The sequence below is a fragment of the Sapajus apella genome, unplaced genomic scaffold, assembly GCF_009761245.1.
Source record: "Sapajus apella isolate SASKATOON/1434 unplaced genomic scaffold, GSC_monkey_1.0 scaffold212, whole genome shotgun sequence".
NCBI classification, from domain to species: Eukaryota; Metazoa; Chordata; class Mammalia; order Primates; family Cebidae; genus Sapajus; species Sapajus apella.
This window is the reverse complement of record NW_022437152.1, coordinates 645,122-664,284: the sequence shown is the minus strand read 5'-3', so window position 1 is coordinate 664,284 and position 19,163 is coordinate 645,122. Positions and strand designations below refer to the sequence as shown.

Below are 19,163 nucleotides of genomic sequence, written 5' to 3'. Positions count from 1 at the left end.
AATTATTCTGGGATTTTGATAGGATTATATTGAATTAATAAAATTTGCATCTTAACAATATTGAGTCTTCTAATCCATGGCCATGGTAAATTTTTTCATGTGTTTAGGTCTTTAATTTTTCTCAGCATTGTTTTGTGCTTTTCAGTGAGAGGTTTGTACATATTTGTGTTAAGATTATTCCTAAATTTAAAAATTCTGTTGTAACTAGCAGTTTTATAAATTGTATTTTCCATTTATTTGTTGCTATTATATAGGAATAAAATTAATTTTCAATATTGACCTTGTACCCCATGATGCCACTAAATTTACTTATTAGCTGTAGCAGACTTGCCAGTTTCCTTAGACTTTCCTGTTGACGTCACCATGTTGCCTGCCAAACAAGACGACCTTTGCTTTCCAGTATTTATGCCTCGTCCCCCTTTTCTTGCCTCATTACAGTGGCCTCATCGTGCCACTGGGATAGTGCTGAACAAGAGTGTGGGAGTGCGAAGTGCTCAGAGCCCTTGCGTTGATCCTGGTTTTAGGGGGTCATCTTTACTCCGTCAGCAGCATTTGATGATAGCTTTCAATTTTTTTAGACGTCCTTTCTCAGCTGAGGATGGTCCCTTCTGTTCCTGGTCTTGTGAGAGTTTGCCTGCATATTTTGCCATGTGCTGTATCTCCATCTAATTGAGATGATCATGTTTTTTCTCCTTTCATTAATGTGGTGAATGATGTTGATCTTCAAGCATTAGCTAAGCTTACATTGCTGGGTGAATCTCTTTTGGCTATGCTGTATTATCCTTTCAGTACATGGCTGAATTCGTTTGTTACTATTTTATGATGGAGTTTTGCATCCACGTTCATGAAGGGTATTGGGCTGTAATTTCCCTTTTCTAGTAATGCTGTTGTCTCACTTTGGTAGCAGTGTCATGCTGGTCATCCGCCTCTGTTTTCTGAAAGTGTATGTGTATGGTTGGTATTATTTCTTATATATATTGGTAGAATTTATCTGTAAGCCATCTGCACCCGCTACTTCCTTGTAGAAAGGTTTTTAGTTATAAATTTAGATTTTTTGCTTCTTCGTACGTCAGTTTTGGTAGCTTTTGTTTGTGAAAAATTTGTCTGTTTCGTCTACAATTTCTTCTACCATTTCAGTTGTTCCTCAAAGTGCCTTGTTATCCACTTGGCATCTGTAGGATCTGTAGGAATGCCCCTTTCATTTCTGATATTGGTAATTTATGCCCTCTTCCTCTCTTGGCTTTCTGACTCTTTTCTGCTTAGTCTGCTTGGGAAATTGATCAATTTTTTTTTTTTTTTTTTGAAATTTTCTGGGCTAACTTTGTGTTGAATTAATTCTTCATTATTTGTCTATTTTTCATTTCATAGATTTCTGTTATTTCCTTCCACCTTGCATTTAATATGCACTTCCTCTTTCTAGCTTCTTAATATGAATCATTCATTTTAAGCTTTCTCTTCTGAGTATTTATAATTATAAATTTCTCCCTAAGCCCTGCGTTAGCTCCATTCTATAAATTTTAATAAATGATGTTTTTATTGTAATATTCTCTTTACCACTGTTTAATCTGATGTTAACTTCATCTCATAAAAATTTTATTTCAGATTTTCTTCAGTTCCAGGAATTTTTTTTTTTTTTTTTTTTTGCAGAGTTTTCATATTTTTTTTTTTCAGAGCCCTAATTGCTTTGTTTATTATGTCCATCCTTTCCTCTAAATATTTGAATATATTGGCTGGGCACGATGACTCACGCCTGTAATCTCAGTACTTTGGGAGGCCAAGGCAGGCAAATTACTTGAGGTGAGGAGTTTGAGACCAGCCTAGCCAACACGGTGAAAACTCATTTCTACAAAAATACAAAAATTAGCTGGGCATGGTGGCACGCACCTGTAATCCCAGCTGCTCTGGAGGCTGAGGCAGGAGAATCACTTGAACCCAGGAGATAGAGTTTGCAGTGAGCTGAGATTGTGCCAGTGTGCTCCAGCCTGGGCAATAGAGGAGTTTCCGTCTCAAAAAAAAAAAAAAGATAAATACATAAATCTTTGAATATATTTATTTCATTCTTTTAAAGTCTTTGTTTGTTGCTCTTACCGTCTTTGTTATCTCTGGGCATTTCTGTTGACTTATTTTTCCTGGTTATGAGTTAAATTTTTCTGCTTCGCCTATCTAGTAATTTTTTTGTATGCCAGGTATTGTGGTAGCAATGTTGTTGAAAGTCTCAATTCTGTTTTCCTCCCTTAAAGAGTAGTGTGGTTTGTTCTGGCAGGCAGTTAATTTGCTGTTGGTTAACTAGGATCTATTTGAGGCTTGTTTTTAAGCTTTATTAAGGCAGGTCCAGAGAAACCCTCACTCTGGGCAATTGCAGACATGTAGATGGAGATTGAGGCTCCAATTCCACGGCCATAGTGGAATCTCTGTTGAATACTCAAGGTCTCTCCCATCTGGGTGTGGGAACACATCTGTCTCCTGCCCCATGTGACCTCCGGAACCTCTCCTCCGCTCACGTGCCCCGGAGCTGTTCTCTGCCAGGCCTTGCAGGTGTTCTCTGCACACTCTCAGCTGTTTGTCCAGAGGCTTCCTTGGATCCCTGTGGATGTTTTTGGAGTCCCCTTTCTGTGCAGCTCCGTCCTGACCGGCTCCCCATCCTGCAGTTTTCAGCAGCTCAGCAGCTCGAGACTTCCATCCCTGCCATCTCTGCTTCTTCAGACTGCAGGCCCTGCGTGGCCTCGCCGTCCCCACCTACAGCCTCGGAGGCTCCCATGCATTGCCTGTGCGCAGGAGCCGCCGTCCTGCGTGGTGTATTCCGGGTCTGAAGCCAGGCGCTTCATAGATTCTACCCAGCTTGTGGTGTTGACAGTGGAGGTGAGGTCCAGTGTCAGTGACTCTGTCCCGAGTGGGAGCAGAAATCTCTTTTTCCTTTATTACGAAATTCTTCCTTCTCATCTTCTGCTTTGACGCTGTGGTGGTTTCCGAGTTAGACTTCATTTCAAAAACGGTTTGTCCTCTCATTCCTGATTCTTATTTTGCCTCTTTTTTCAAATCTTTTCTTAAATCACATTGTTTCTGTGACTGACTGGGTTGTAGTCTTCATACGTGTTATGTGTATGTCTTTCTGGGCTGTTTTAATTGTCAGTGGAGGTGTTACTCTCCTTTTTATTCGTTTTGATTTTCACTGGGACTCAACCGTGAACTTTGAAGTAGCCCCTCTTCCCCGTGGCTTTGCTGTTTCCGCAGCGGGAGCTCCCTCTTCAGTTGTTCCACAAAGTGATTAAAAACACCGGGTCTCCCAGAGTCTCCTTGTTGGAGGGGAGGCTGCAGACGAGCAGGTGGAGGGGCCAGTGTGGTCCAGGCAGTGATGGCTGCAGGGGTGGGCTGGAGACCTCAGGGGGACCCAGTTAGCTTAGTATACATGGGAATGTCCGCATGGAGATGGAGATTGAGGCGTATGAGTGCGTGTGTGTACATACATGTGCCTCCGCGTTCTTCCTGCCGAGAGGGCCTGGAAGGAGTGACACCCACCAGCACCGAGTCCACCAAATGCTCTGGTCTTAGTGGTTTTGTTTTTCATTTGTGTAGACCCAGGGTGGAGTGCAGTGGTGTAGTCATGCTTCACTGCAGCCTCGACCTCCTGGGCTCAGGCGAGCCTCCCACCTCAGCTCCTCAGTAGCTGGAGCAACAGGCACGGGCCACCACACCCAGATAACTTTTTAAAAACTGTTTTAGAGATGGGGTCCTGCTGTGTTGCCCAGGCTCATCTCAAACTCCTGGCCTCAAGCATTTCACTCACCTGGGCCTCTGAGAATGCTCTGAGATTCCACATGTGAACCACCGTGCCTGGCCAGATCTCAGTTTTTAATTCATTAATTAATTGTTTGAGGCAGGATCTCGCTCTGTCACCCAAGCCAGAGTGCAGTGGCATAATTATGGAGCCTCAACCTCCTGAGCTCAAGTGATCCTCCTGCCTCAGCCTCCCGTGTAGCTGGGAACACAGACACACGCCGCCACACTTGGCCAATTTTTACATTTTTTGTAGAGATGGGGTCTCACTTTGTTGCCCACGCTGGTCTCAAGCTCCCATTCTCAAGTGATGGTCCCTGCTCAGCCTCTCAAAATACTGGGATTACAGGCATGAGCCACCATGCCTGGCCAGTTTATAATATTCTCCAATGACAAGGACCCCGGGGCTCCTTGGAAAAGGGGCTGATTCCCGGGCCAGGGCAGGGAATGCAGGAGGAGCCTGGAGCGCCCTGCAGTGCCAGGAAGTCAGGACGTGCCCCAAAATGAAAAGTCTGTTGACGGGGGCGCATCAGGACACAGCAGCCGACTGCAGGAGCTCCCCAGGGCCGAGGACGGGCAGTGTGATTCACAAAACAAAGTGGTGGTGTGTTCTAGCTCAGGGTGCGGCCTCAATATCCGCGCCTTCATCTCAGTATAAACAAATGGCCGAATATATAAATTGGTGGCACAGAAGAACTTGCAGTAGTTCCTGTAGCTGCTCCTCTGTCAGGGTGGTAAGTGGTGGTCCCCCGCCCCTTTAGTGTGGGCTGCATGCAGTGACCTCCTTCAGGAGTGCAGTGTGGGATGGGGAATATGAGAGCGTCTTTGCATGGGGAGTCATGACAGCCACAGCCTCAGCCAGGAGATCAGGTGAGCTGCCCTGACAGGACGCGCCATGGGATGGGGTGATGAGAAGGGCGTTTCCCTCTGTGCTCCCCCTCCCCACACCCACAGCCCAGCCTAATCATGAGTAGAGCACCAGATGGAGCCAGACATCTGAGTCAGGTGTGGCGCTTGCTGCGTCAACATGGATTCATTCACTGTTAACATAGACCATCCTAGCACAAGGGTTAGCGATAGGAAGAGTGAGTGGGGGCCGTGGGGATCCTGTGTTGGCAGCTTCTTTGTACATCTACAACTTTTCTAAAACTGCACGCTTATTAAAGGTAAAGTAACCTCCAACACAGACTCATGGCTCGTGCCCCTGGCCCGTCCCGCCTTTGTTCTGACTGCTCCCCTCTTCGTAGTGCCTCTGCCCACTCCTGTGCTCTCTGTTCCTGGCCCGCTCCCGAGCCTGGCTGTGCCTGGAGAGGGTCCTTTTGCTCTTCGTTTTCTGGGGTGGCGGGGCCAGGCCACACCGGCACCCATCACCAGCCTGCTGGCCTCTGTGACAGTTCCCCCACCGGGTCTGCTCCTCTTCTCACTGTGGCCTCTGTGGCTTAGTGTCCTTGGGTGCCGGCTGCCCTTCCCCTCCGCACTCCTGCCCCACCCCCTGAGTTTTCATCAGTAGGAATACCTGCTCTGCACATGTGCCCCAGTGAACAAACACAGATGAATGTGGATATTACTCTGCACACCAGCCAAGCCCTCTCAGGACAGTCACACACGCCAGAGAGCTGCCGCATGCTGACTGGACCCACTGGGCTCGCTTGGCGTGCTCCCCCCACCATACGCGGCACCTGGTCCTGACAGTACGCCCACCCCTGTACCAACCTCACCACTGCCTTGCCTGGTTGCCTAGCTTCTTGTGCCCAAAGCCTCTACCACTCCCAGCTTCCCTTGCGCTGTGCCCTCCAGCCCCAGCAGGCTCATTCTCCCTGTTGTGGGCCTCTGCGTGACCTCCTCTGTCCAGGCCAGGCCTCCTGAGAGCAGGCAGCTCTGCATCGTGTGCCTCTTGCTCCCGGCCCTGCTGCTCACAGGGACCTCCCCAGACCTGGAGTCCGCTCTTCCTGTGGCTTCCTTTGCCACTTGGGTGACCTGCCGGCACCTGTGTCCCCATTGTTGTTGGTGGAGCCCTGAGGGCAGACTGGCAGTTGTGAGCATGGTGTATGGGTTCATGTGGCACCACAGGGCTGGGGGATGGCCTTGCCAGGGCAGAGGAAGGCCCGTGGGCACATGGACATCCTGAGCCTCACTGGGCTGTTGGTTCTGTAGAGACGAGTTCCACACTGCCCTTGTGGCTGAGGGACCGGCCTAGTGGGGAGAAGGATACTGTGGCATGTTGGGCCTGCTACTGCTGCGCTGCTTAGGGAGAGGGGCCACCTGGGCCGTCCTCCTCTGCTGTGGCACCTGGAGAGTATGTCTGCACCGGGTCAGCGTGCCGTCTCTGTGCCCAGGCTGTGCGTATGTGTGCAGTCGAGACACCACAGGCCCCATGGTGGCTGGAGTTGATGGCGTGAGCCCGCCTTGGCTGCTTTCCTGATGGCTCTGTGCTCCCCACAGCATCTGGTGTCACGGCTGTGTCCTGACTCCTGCAAGGCTTCACACGGACAGAGGTGCTCCGACAGGGTCTGAGGGGCGGTGGCGGGAGATGCTGGGGTCTCTTGATTGGCAGGAAGCACAGGAAGTATGGCTCCTACACGGATAGAGGCTCCTGATGAGCCCGTAGTGTTGGTGGTGGGGGCTGTCCCTGCCAGTGGGGTCCACACTGACTCAGGTTGAGGAGAGAGCGCTGCCCTCTCAGGTGTTTGCATTTTTGGAATGTGGTGGTCTCCTGTGTGCAGACCACTGGAAGGAAGGCTGGGGCATGCTGCTCCCTGCACCCCCATGGGGAGCTGCTCGGGATGTTTCTCCTGGGCTGGGTGCCCTGTGGCTCTGGCTGGCAGCCTCGGCCCAGCCCCATCCAGTCACCCAGAAGCTGGTGGGCCCCTTCTCTCTCTAGGGCCATCCAGCGGGAGAGCTACTTTGAGTACCTCCAGCTGTGTACACACTGCAGGGCAGGGCCACCTATCTGTCCGTCCGTCTGTCCCCAGTCTGAGCACTGACTTGGCTGGGCTGGGCCACACAAGGGTGAGACCCGGAGCTCGTCAGCAGAGCTGCTCCTGTGCTCAGAAGGGCTTTCCTGGGGGAGCACCTTGAGATGGACTCCAGGACCTCTCTGATGAGTCATTCTTGCAGGCCGAGGTTGGCCCTGTCCTCTCCCCTCTGACGCCACCCCCACCGCCTTTTCTGCCCTGCCACTTTGAAAGGCGGATTCAGATGCTCCCTTATTTAACCAGCCTTGGCCGGCCCTTGCCTCTGGAAAGGGAGCAGCTGTTTGTCTCTGCCAGGCGTCCCATTGGCCAGGGAGTGAGGGTGGAGGGCCGAGAGGCTGGAGGGCCCGGGCAGCAGGCACTTGCGAGTGCTGGCCATCCAGTACCCCACCGCTTCCCTTCCCTACTGCCCACATCATGCTGGGAGACCACTGCAGTCTCCCTGAAGACCAAGCCCTGCCCAGCCAGTCCCCCAAAACCGGACTCTGCTACAAAATGGTGCTTCAGGCCATCAGCAAAGTGCTCAGGTGACACCTGCCGGCTTGGCCGGGGAGGGGTGTGGTGTGTAGGACGTCTGTCTGTCTGTCCTGTTCCTGCACCCAGGACGTCAGGCTGGGGAGGCAGCGTGCTGTGTCCGTGGCTGCCCTCCCGACGTGGCCAGCAACTTTGCAGTAAGCTGTGCTGAGCAGCCCTCAGGCCGTCCAGGGCAGAGGTGGCTGTGTAGCCTCGGGCCAGCCTGGCGGGTTTGCTCTGGAGCCTGGCCGAGTGGGGCTCTCCTTAGCCACCTGCACCTCCTCTGCTCTATGGGGGGGCAGCGGGTCTCGATGTCCTCAACTTTTGGGGCTGACCCCACCTTGCCAGCACAGAAGCCTGCCCTCCTGCAGCCCACAGGATGTGGAGCCCCAGTTGCCGCGGGTGTGCCTGCCTGTGTCCCAGCCCACCGGGGCACGGGCTTTGGCCACCCAGGCGGAGGTGACCCAGAGGCTGTCCTTGAGTGGCCTGGTCCAGAGAAGTAGCACAGGGCTCCTGAGTGCCTGGTTTTGTGCTGGCTGCCATAGGGAGGTTGCCGGAAGATCCATTTCTGACACTTTCTTCACTCTACTTTCTCTGACCTGCTGCAGGGATGGCTCCCCGCCCCCGTACATTCAGGGGGCTGTGTGCAGGGGCATGTGTGGGAGCAGGAACCCGTGCTTGAGCTTGAGGGCCCCGGGGAGCGGGGCAGGTACCGCCCGCTGCAGCAGCAGATGTGTCTCCCCGGTGGGTCGCTTAGGGGGGTGTGAGGCAAGCATGGCCTGCTGGACATGCCCCCCAGGGGCCGGGGCTGCGGCACCCATGTGCAGCTCTGTGCCTCTGCCTGTCCCTGGGCACCGGGCTCCATCTTTCTCTTCGTGGGATCCTTCCCTGCCTCCTGATCGCCAGTGTGTTCAATGGGCAGGGCCCTACAAGTCAACCCAAGGGTGCCGGCCGATGACCCCGCCAAACGTGTCCTATCTGAAGGTGAAACTGAGGTTTTGGAAACGTGTGGACAAGTTGGCAGTACACGTGAGTTCAGATCAGGAACAGTGCCTGACATCAGTGGGGTGATGGGACTGCATGTGTGAGGGACTGGTGTGTGAGAGAGGACTGTGTGTGTGTGTGTGTGTGTGTGTGTGTGTGTGAAGGACTGGCGTGTGTGTGAGGGGACTCGTGTGTGTGTGTGTGTGTAAGAGAGAGACTGGTTGTGTGTGTGTGAGGGGACACTGTGTGTGTGTGTGTGTGTGAGGGAACTGGTGTGTTTGAGAGAGGACTCGTGTGTGTGTGTGACTGGTGTGTGTGTGAGGGACTGGTGTGTGTGTGAGGGACTGGTGTATTTGTGAGGGGACTCGTGTGTGTATGAGGGACTAGTGTGTGTGTGAGGGGACTCGTGTGTGTAAGGGACTGGTGTGTGTGTGGGGACGCGCGTGTGTGTGTGTGTGTGAGGGGGCGCTTGTGAGAGGACTGTGTGTGTGAGGAACTGGTGTGTGTGAGGGGACTCTGTGTGTGTGAGGGACTGGTGTGTGTGAGAGAGGACTGTCTGTGTGAGAGGACGTGTGTGTGTGTGAGGGGACTCGTGTGTGCGTGTGTGAGAGAGGACCCTGTGTGTGTGTGTGGGGGACTGGTGTGTGTGTGTGAGGGTACTGGTGTGTGTGAGGGGACTGGTGTGTGTGTGAGGGACTGGTGTGTGTGAGAGAGGACCCTGTGTGTGTGTGTGAGGGGACTGGTGTGTGTGTGTGTGTGTGTGTGTGTGTGTGTGTGTGAGAGGGGACTGGTGTGTGTGTGTGAGGGGACTGCTATGTGTGTGAGGGCACTGGTGTGTGTGAGAGGACTCTGTGTGTGTGAGAGGACGTGTGTGTGTGTGAGAGGACTCGTCTGTGTGTGTGTGTGTGTGTGAGGGGACTGCTGTGTGTGAGGGCACTGGTGTGTGTGAGAGGACTCTGTGTGTGAGAGGACGTGTGTGTGTGTGAGAGGACTCGTCTGTGTGTGTGTGAGGAGACTGCTATGTGTGTGAGGGCACTGGTGTGTGTGAGAGGACTCTGTGTGTGAGAGGACGTGTGTGTGTGTGAGAGGACTCGTCTGTGTGTGTGTGTGTGTGTGGGGACTGCTATGTGTGTGAGGGCACTGGTGTGTGTTTGACAGGCAGTGTGCATGTGTGCCTGTGCCAGTATGTGCACTGTATCTGAGGGCAAATGCTGAAGGCGCTCCACAGGAGACATAGAGGCAGGACTGGAGCCCAGCCAGACCCTGAGGAAGACGGGCGGAGCCCCCTCTCTGGGGCTTAGGAAGGTTTCAAGGGAAGCGATGGGGAAGCCACACCGCCTGGGAGTTGAACGTGTGAGGGGCCGAGGAGCGGAGTGTGGCAACCATGTGGGGCTGGTTCTAGGGCAGCAGCAGCACCTGCCTGTGTGGACGTCTGGGTCTGCCATGTCTGCTGGTGTTACTTGTGCCATCTTGGCTTTTTCCTTCTCAGTGGGCCTCTCACTTTGAAGAGGGCACAGCAGGCTGGTGAAAGCTTGCTATGTCTGGGGCTGCTGATTTGTTTGGGGGTGCAGACAGTTAAAACCAGAAGTAGTCCCATTCCGCAGCCTGAGGCCCTGCCACAGAAGTGGGGTTAGCACCCAGGGAGAACTCAGGTTAGAACTGTAGGTTTCAGGCCCCACCCAATACCCAGAAGGCCAGTCAGAAATGTAGGGTGGAGGTGGCACCAAGCACCCCAGGATGTGATGCCCTCTCCCGCATTTTGGGGTGATGGGAGGCCCCCGTGGCATGCACTGCAGGGAGTAAGGTGTGCTGAGCCCCAGGCTCTGTGCCGGGTGGCTGCTGGAGGCTCTACCTGGCTGGGTCTTGGGGAAAGGGGTCACTGGGAGCCCTGACTTTCAGGCTCTGGGTGGACCAACCAGCACCGACACTCACCCCATCCAAGGAACGTGAGGGGCCAGCTGTAGACAACTGCAGGACACGCCCTCCTCGGAGGCAGTACCCGCCGGCCCTTCTCTCTCTTCCACCCCACAGTTCTCCTGGTCACTGTATTTTCTAGGCCTGGGCTTGGGAACTTGAGTTTCTGGGCCCCTCATGCCTGCCCCACCCCTTGGAGTTGACGTGTGATGGGAAGTGCCTAATGAGGGCCACCTCTTGCTGCCACCCACCTACCTCAGAGTCTGCAGCCTTCTCTTGACTTCCATAGCAAGTGTGCTCTGGGCGAGTGGGGGGTCTGTGAGCCTGGGAGCACCCCATTCCTGTGGGCCGTGGGGTCTGGCCAGGGTTCCATTTGTGATAATGAAATCGAAGTCACGTGGCACAGGTGTTGGTCACTTGGTTGTGCTGGCCTCATCCCTCAGGACGGATGAGGAGTACAGGCTCCCAGCATATCCCCAGCTCCCCCTGCCTGTGAAGCAGTGTGTGCCTGCTGTGGGCAGGGTGAGGCAGGCCCCCTGTGTGGTCACTGCATGGTCTGTCCTCTCCATGGAGCCCAGCAGCGCCGATGCCTCCCTGTGCCCCTTCCCCTACCTGCCAAATTCGTGTCCAGCAGGGGTTGCCCCACTTCCCAGTAGGGATCAGTTACATGCTGGTTGCCAAGGAGGCTGACTGGCACAGTGCCAATTGGCCAGAATGGGGAGGGTGGCATTTGATGGGCTCTTAAAGGACCAGGAGAAGTTTGCCAGGCCTGGCATACGATGGGCCAGTTGGCAGAGCAGCAGCTGGTATGCACAAGCAGGGTGCAGACCCCTGTGGTGGCAGGGAGGAGGGAGGTGAGGCTGGCGGGTATGTGGGAGGCAGGAAGGAGGTGCTTCTGGCTGGCCCGGCCCCTCCCAAGTGCATGATGCCTTCCAGGTGGGGCCCAGGCTCAGAACCTACCTGTTGGATTGGGAACAGTGTCAGGGGCTTTGTTCTGGGGGTGTGCACACACTATCTGCCTCTCTGCTTCTTCCAAGAGGTATGGCAGCCCTGTGGGTGGTCTGAGGTCCAGCACCCACTCCTCAGTCCCTTCAGCGCCATCTCTGTCCTGCCTGCATCCGGAGCCTTCTCCAACAGTCCCCGCTCCATGTCCAGGGACTCGGTCTTTCTGTGCACTGGGGCTCCTGGCTAGCAGCATGGGGGGAGCTGGGAGCAGGGCACAGGACCTTGGCACGTCCCTAGGTGAGGGGCAGCCAGGCCACTGAGGCCATGCCTGGGGAGATCCCTGGGCCTGGATGGTGCAGAGCCTGTGGGGCTGGGCTGGGGGTGCCACAGAGTTGTTTTCTCCACTGGGCAAAGCTGAGAATGACTAAGGATGAGGAGGGTGCCACCGGGATGTCGTGTGCTCTGAGGCCTCAACAGCTGCCGCTGGCTTGGACTGCACAGTGGGCTGCCTGGGCCTTCACCGAGAGCCTGCCCTTCTGGGAAGGAGGACACTTGAGGTCAGGGAGATGCAGCTGCTGCCAGGTGTTCGGTAGCCTCCTGTGGAAGTCCCTCTGTTGGTGCCCACATGGCCCTTCCTGGATCAGAGGCTGTGTCCTGCACGTCCCCTTGGACCTGCTACCTTTGGGCCATTGCCCATCCTTATGCCCCATGGGAACGAGTGACCAGGTCCAAAGAAAGGTGGGCTCGCAGGAGGCTTGTCCCACAGTGCACCAAGTTTGGCCAGCCCTGGGTGCTGGGGACAGGGTGAAACTGGGGGAGCAGCTTAGGGAGGCCCAGACTGGAGGGCCTGGTGCACACTTGCCCCTGTGTTCCCGGAGAGCAGGTGCAGATGGGAGGAGGCAGGGAGGCTGAGGCGCCAGTGCTGGAGTGGCAGCTGCTCCATACCTCCTGACCACAGCCAGAGCCTGGGAGAAGAGCCTTGGAGGGAAGCCAGGTCTCTAGGGTCTGCTCTGCCCAGCTCCCTCTGAGGACCGGAGGGGAATGTAGCTCCGGCTTGGAAGGCTGGCGAGAGTGCAGGAACTGTCAGTAGGGCAGCCTCCCTGAGCAGGACCTGGGGCAGACCCTGAGAGTGAGCATGCTGGCAGCTGCTCCTGCTGGCAGCCCTGCGTGACCTCCTGGTAACCGCCACCTGGAGCTTGCAAGGTGCCACAGCTCCTAAGACACAGAGCAGAGAGGTGGTTCAGCAGCTTGTCTGGCAGCCTAGGTCCTCACCGCATCTACCCCTCCAAATGGGAAGGCTGAGCCCAATCTGTAGCTGCCCAGGTGGGCTGTGGTGTGCCATGAGATCACAAGACAGGGAGGCTTAGGCCTGCCCTCGGGTGGTCAGGGTCAGGCCCAGCATCATGGAGAGAGCCTACCCTGTGGTGGATGTGCCGGCCATGGCCTGGCAGAGGCTGGTGTGGAGTCTGGGTGCCTCGCTGTGTCCGGGAGAGGGGCTGCAGGCTGCAAGGAAGCTCAAGTCCATGTCTGTCCCACTCCTGTACTGTGGGTACCCCAAGCACCCAGGCTGCATGTGAGCCATCCACACCTGCGCTTCCTCTTCCTCAGACCCCACGCCCTGTGCTCTGGAGAGAGGGCAGAATGGGAGCCCTGGGGCCCATGGGCCCTGCCCCTGCTCCCTGCCTGGCTCTGGCCACTCCCAGCACTGCCCCCAGAGGCCTGCACTTGTCGCCTTTTAAGGTGAAGATTTCTGTGAGAAGCTGAAAGGGAAACATTTCCCTGGCATTCAGGGAGCATTTTTCCTTTCTCTTTCTTTTAAATAAACCATTACCAGCTTTTCAAAACAGAAGAAAGTAAGAACAAGGTCAGGTTGCCGCATAGACCTTTGGTCCCCATCACCCTGTGGCCTCCCCAGGCCTGGTGGACAGCAGGGACGCTGGAGCTGCAGGCCAGGCTGCCGCCTCATGCCAGGGGCCCGGTGCTCATAGCCAGTCAGGAAGGCAGGTGCCTGCTCTGTGCCCCACACAAGGCCTGCAGTGTGTTTTCACTGGGGCCACCGGGGGTGGGGTAGGCCGGCCAACTCAGAAGAAACCAGGAGTGAGAAGGTTTGCTTCTCCTCTCCTTCCAAGAGCACTGGAAAGCTGGAGGCTACGCTCTGGGGGCCCTAATCCCTGGGCCCTCCCTGGTGGGAGGAGGTAGTAAGGAGGCCCTCCATGCAGGGCCCTGTGATGACAAGTGATAGCGCCAGCCCTTCCTCCCCGGGAGGCGCTGTGCCGGCCCTCTGCGGAGCAGTCTCTCCGCTGGTGTCCCCACGAGCCTGGCAGGAAGGCAGGGTTGCCCCGATGGGCTCAGGCAGCTCTCTCTACACCTGCGCTTGCCACAAGTGACCCCATGGGCAGGCCCTGGGTTTGGTGGGCACACAGTGACCACACTATGTCTCCTCTCTTGGCAGGAAGTCTAAAGCCAAGCCCAATGGCAAGAAGCCTGCTGCGGAGGAGAGGAAGGCCTATCTGGAGCCCGAGCACACCAAGGCCAGGATCACCGACTTCCAGTTCAAGGAGCTGGTGGTGCTGCCCCGCGAGATTGACCTTAACGAGTGGCTGGCCAGCAACAGTGCGCGTGGGCCTGGGGGTGGGCCCCTTCCCTCTTCCCCGCTCCTCCTGGAAGGCCGTCCTCGAGGAGGACCCCCACAGCTGGTGCTCAGCGGCCCACTGCTGCGAGGGGAGAGAGTGGCCCGTGGACTGGTGGAACTCCCCCAGCCGAGCTCCCGCACCTGTTGCTGGAAGCAGGGGTGGACGGGGTGGCTCGGCCCTGGCGTTTTTCATATCTGGCCCCTTCTCTTCTCTTCCAGCCACAACATTTTTCCACCACATCAACCTGCAGTATAGCACCATCTCCGAGTTCTGCACAGGAGAGACGTGTCAGACGATGGCCGTGTGCAACACGTGAGTGCCGCCTGGCTACAGCCTGACTCCTCTTGGGAGCCCCTGTCACCCCAAGCTCCTGTCCTCTTGGACTCCGTTCTCACCTAGAGATGCTGAGAAGTCTTAGCACAGGCCTTCCACCATGGCATCCACCTCCTGTCCCTCAGGGGCCAATGGCCCAGCCAGCTGTGTCCCCAGTGGGGCCCGGGAGGTGCCGGAGCTGGTGGGGATTGATGGGGTGTGTTTCTGGGGGCAGAGATGTTTCCAAAGGGAATGCCCTAAGATTGCAGAGAGCCCCTCTTGGCTGGCTCCCGTGAGAGCTCTCTGTGGGCCCGAGAGGGACAGTGGGGGCTGGGCTGGGCAGGCCATAGCTCCTTGCTCCGTCACTCATTTCATGGGAGCCCAGGTGCCATCTCCACAACTATGCGACAGGCCCGGTGCTGGTAGCTCTCTCCTGGAAGCACTACTCCCTGATTTCCTTAGTAGGTGGGTGTTGCTTAGTGGCCCTGTGCACCCCACTTGTGTAGCAGAGGAAGGAGCACTGCCAGGCCTGGGTTGCTGGAGGCTGCAGGCAGGAGGAGGCTGGGTTGGGCTCAGCCTGGGATGTGTGCGGCTGGGGACGGTAGAAGCTTCCCCTGATGTCCTGCTGTTGTCAGTGCACGCAGGTCAGGGACAGAAGGTGGGCTTGTGAGCGCATCCCGAAGGTCATCCTGCCCATAGACATGGCTTTCCTGGCCCTGGTACCGGGGAGATGTGGTCCCCAGACAAAGCTGAGTTCTCCCCTCAAGAAGCCACAGGGAGCTTTTGCACAGGCAGGTGGCAGGCATCCCCTTGGCTTCAGTCCTACTGGCCCTGCCCTCATGGCCCCGACAGGTCACAGCTGGGTTTGGTTCTGGTTGACACGGGCAGTTACAGACAACAACTGGCTTCACTCTCTTAATTCCCCAGGAAGATGAGGTGTCACGGCCAGGCCCAGCCCGGGAAGATGATGGGGACAGTGCTTATCACCCTGAGGGGAGCAAGCTCAATGTGAAATGGAGGTGGCCTCTGTGGATCAGGCGTGGAGGTGATCCTGAGGTGGCAGAGCAGTTTCCGAGAGCTGCATGAGAGCCTTGTGTCCACTGTGGCTCCGGAGCCACCTGTGGCCAAGCGCTGGCCAAGCTGCCCTGCTCCTGGGCAGGCAGGGCCCGGCACCCTTCCAGTGGCTCTGCTCCTGGTGCTCTGTGGCACTGGGTTTGTTTGGAAAAGGGGTTCCTTGGAGGAGTAGAGGACGTGGAGTTGGGCAGACCTACGTCCCCTTGGAGGGCCTAGGCCACCCAGGGTCCTTTGCATCTGGAACCAGCATCATGGTGGTAGTAGATGTCTGTGAATTAAATGCATGTAATGCCTTCCCAGGAATCCTTTCAAGCCAAGGGACAGAAATCCACTCAGACTAAGAAACAGAAGCTTCCCAGAGGGCGTCAGGGCCACTTGTCGCCTGCAAGACCAGTAGGTCTGCCTGGTAGCATGAGGGCCCTGGGGTTGAGGCATGTGTCCTCCATGCTGTGGCCTGTAGGACAGTCCCAAAAAGGTTGATGTCAGATTCAGAAGAAAGGGGGTGGGACCAGAAACACACTGCAGCAATAATGGCTGAGAGCTTTCCACAGATACAAACCTGCAGACTTAAGAAGCTGAGCAGACCCCATGTAAGGCTAACAGCCACGTGCAGACGTACACAAACCAAACGCTGAGAACTGGGGGCAAAGAAAGAGCCCTTGGCAGCTGTCCTTCGTCAGCAGCCAGACGGTGTGGCCTGTACTGACAAGGGATGCCGCAGTGAATGACTGTGGCGCTCGTAAGAAACCCAGGAGGCCAGAAGGAAGACGGAAGCCCATGCATCTTACAGTGCTGGGAGAAAAGAATGGTCACCCCGGAATTCCACGTCCGGCCAGTGTCCAGAGTCACTCCAAACCAAGAGCCCTCCCAGCCGGCAGACCTGCTCCGCAGACTCCCTGCAGGGCTCCCTCCTTCCCCTGAGCATCTGCAGATGCGAGTGATGGTGCAAGAGGACGAGGGCAGTGCCCGCCAGTGCCCGTGCAGTGCCGTTCCCAGGACAGCTGTGGCGGGGTGGGCCTGTGGCGGCGGTGGGGCTGTAGGTGGCAGCGTGTGTGCGGGTGCCAGGTCGAGCACACAGGGTTAAGGTGCCTGCAACAACCCTTTGAGCAGCCTTGCAGAGCTCGTGTGTAGAGACACGGAGTCGTCATAGGTATTTCAAATGAAATACAAAAACATTCAAGTGGCCCCAAAGAAAGCCCGAAAGAAGAAATACCGTAAGGAACGAGCAACAGAGGCAGCAAACAGCAAATAGTGGAACACCTAAATGCTGACTGATCAGCAGAGGGGCTGGGGTAAATGCACCAGTCAGGACAGCGTATGAGGGTAGATTTTTAAACTAAGCCAGCTCTCTGGTGTCTGCCAGAAGCTCATTTGTCGTATTTGATTTGGGATGCTGTTATGAAACGTGATAGACTTGGTGGCTTGTGAACAACAGAATTTTATTTCTTGCAGTTCTGGAGGCTGAAAGTCCAAGGTCAAGATCTGCTGTCTGTGGACCAGGAAGGGGGCACTGATCACATCACTGAGTCTGATTAGCTCGATTCAGTGTCTGGTGAGGGCCCCCTCCTGGTCCACAGACAGCGCCTTCCTGCTGAAAGGAAGGCGGGTGAGGGAACTCTCTGGGGCCTTAGAAGGGCACTCATTCTGTTCATGAGTGTTCTGCCTTGCGACCTCATCACCTCCCACAGGCCCCATCTCCAAATACCCTCACATCTGGGGTTTAGCTTTCAACACAGAAATTGGGTACCAGTGTCCCGTATGTAGCATCACTGTAGATGCTGTGGTGTAGGCAGCTTACAAGTAGGAAGACAGAAGAAGAGGGGCTGCAAAAACCTGCCTCAGAAGAGGGTGGGAGTGGCTATTTCAGGCCGAGGGAGACCTGGAGCAAAGAAATGAGCAGGAGTGAAAAGGTTCTAGCTTTAGAAAAGGGGCAGCTCTTGAGGAAGAGATCATGCCATGAACGTGTATGCACAAACAGCAAGGCTTTGGACACAGCACACTGAAGGCGCTGCTGGAGACACGGGCAGAATCACAGCATTGCTGCAGATTCCAGCACTCCTCTGGTGACAGAGCCTCAGAGACAAATCAGCGAGGGCAGGGCGCCTGATGACACCACCAGTCGGCTGGATTGGCACTGCAGCCTCAGCAGCACAACCCCATTTTAGCTCACAAAGATGAGCCACCACAATGGATCACACCTGCCACAGAAGAGCCCTTAACACATTTTTAAAAACCAGGATCATACGAAGTAAGTTTTCTGGCCATGGTGGAGTTAAACTGGAAATCAGTAACAGAAAACAAAACTTTCAAAAACTGTACACACACGAAAATACAGCATGTCAGAATTTGTGAGACACAATGAAAGCAGTGCCTAGAGGGGATTTACAGGATTAAATGCTGTTTTACAAAAAGAAGATGACTTTCAGTCTAAGTTTCCAACTTTAAAAAAAAAGCTTGAGAAAAAGCAAGATAAACCCGGAGCAGAAGAAAGTAAATGAGAACAAAAGCACTCAAATTGATTTTTAAGACAATAGGGGAAATCAATGAAATCAAAATGTGATTACTTGAAAAGATAATGAAATCGGTTAACCTTTAGTAGATACAAAGATAAGAGAGAAAATGCAGTTACCAATAAGGAGTGAGTGTCACTCTAAACCCCGTGGATGTAAAGAGAAATGTCACTCTAAACCCCGTGGATGTTAAAAGGATAATAAGGAAGTATTGCAAAAAATAACCCTCTGTGCAGATCAGTTCTACAGCTTGGATTAAATGGACCAACTCTTTGGAAGGCATAAAATACCAAAACTAGAGCAAGATAGACGGTGCCATAAGGTAAGAAAAAATAATACAAGGCATCCAAATTGGAAAAGAAAGAAAACAGTAGGTCCCCTTCTCTGCAGCTTCAGTTACCCATGCTCACCTGTGGTCTGAACATGTTACATGGAAAATTCCCGAGATAAACGGTAAGTTTTGAGCTGCACACTGTTTTGAGTGGTGCGGTGCAGTCTCGGCCATCCTGCTCCAGGCGCGTGTCCTCCTCCCTTGGTCCAGCTGGGCCTCAGGCCCCCTGAGCCACCCACTGCCACAGTGCCAGGTGCTTATGGTCGGACTGCCCTTAATTGATGTAGGCAGCCCAAAGTGCAGGAGTGTGATGCTGGCGATTCAGATCTGCCAAAGAGAAGATGTCAAGTGCTTTCCTGACCTCAAGGTGGAAAGGTGAATGAACGTTCTTGAGTAGAAAGAAAATTGTATGCCGAGGTTGCTGAGATCTAAGGTCGGAACAAATCTCTGGATGAAATTGTGAGGAAGGGATCAAAAGGCTCTTTCATGAAACTGTGAAAGTGGCAGCCACGGTGCATGTGGAGCACTTGGACCTGTGGGTGGAGGGTGAGACCATGGGAGCAGCAGCGTGGTCCAGGAGGCCGGCAGGAGGCCCCTGAGATGCGACACAGCCACTCACTGCAACTGACTGTCCTCAGTTTATAAATGACACTGCCTGTGGGGCCTCACACCTATAATCTTGGCTACTCAGGCCAGGAGTTCGAGACCAACCTGGCAACATAGCGAGACCCTATCTCAGTAAATCTGATCTTCCTGTCTTTATCTTAGTAATGTATGCATAGGAGAAAGTGCAGCGTATTTAGAGTTCCATGCTGTCCGTGGTTTCAGGCATCCCTGGGCTGTGGCAGTGCATCCCTTGTGGATAGGGAGTATTGCTGTACCCCTGTGCACACATTGCAGGACTGGGAAAACCTCAAGGATTGCAGCAGATAATAATTACATTTAGCAAGGTCAACACACAGATCAGTGATGGCTGTGTTAGCAATGTGAAATTGAAAACTGAATATTTAAAATAGCTCCAAAAGTAATGAGATCCTCAGTTACAACCCTAACAAGACATTCCCAGGATTTGCATCCTGGAAACCCCAAAATGCTGATGCAGAAAATTGAAGGTCTCCATCACGGAGAGACACACCACACTTATCTATCACCTAAGGTCTCCATCATGGAGAGACGCCCCACGCTTATCACCTGAGGTCTC

General features: G+C 54.6%; 1 protein-coding gene and 2 long non-coding RNA genes across 7 annotated transcripts in view; 2 read left to right on the top strand and 1 right to left on the bottom strand.

The window, feature by feature from the left end:
* MOB2 (MOB kinase activator 2) overlaps positions 1 to 19,163 on the top strand; it is a 71,067-nt gene that overhangs the window by 46,005 nt on the left and 5,899 nt on the right. For 2 of the 5 annotated variants that reach the window (XM_032270558.1, XM_032270560.1), the window contains exons 2-3: positions 13,555 to 13,733; positions 13,954 to 14,047. In XM_032270558.1, the coding sequence (XP_032126449.1) occupies positions 13,555 to 13,733; positions 13,954 to 14,047 (273 nt within the window). Of the gene's footprint in view, positions 1 to 6,825; positions 7,274 to 13,554; positions 13,734 to 13,953; positions 14,048 to 19,163 lie in introns of those variants that run through there. The other 3 variants (XM_032270556.1, XM_032270557.1, XM_032270559.1) reach the window with 3 other exon arrangements.
* LOC116544316 overlaps positions 14,054 to 19,163 on the top strand; it is a 6,283-nt gene continuing 1,173 nt past the window's right edge. Inside the window, exon 1 of the long non-coding RNA XR_004265882.1 lies at positions 14,054 to 19,118. This is a non-coding gene — a long non-coding RNA (uncharacterized LOC116544316). The remainder of the gene's footprint in view (positions 19,119 to 19,163) is intronic.
* Positions 19,072 to 19,163, bottom strand: part of LOC116544317 — a 673-nt gene continuing 581 nt past the window's right edge. The window contains exon 3 of the long non-coding RNA XR_004265883.1: positions 19,072 to 19,113. This is a non-coding gene — a long non-coding RNA (uncharacterized LOC116544317). The remainder of the gene's footprint in view (positions 19,114 to 19,163) is intronic.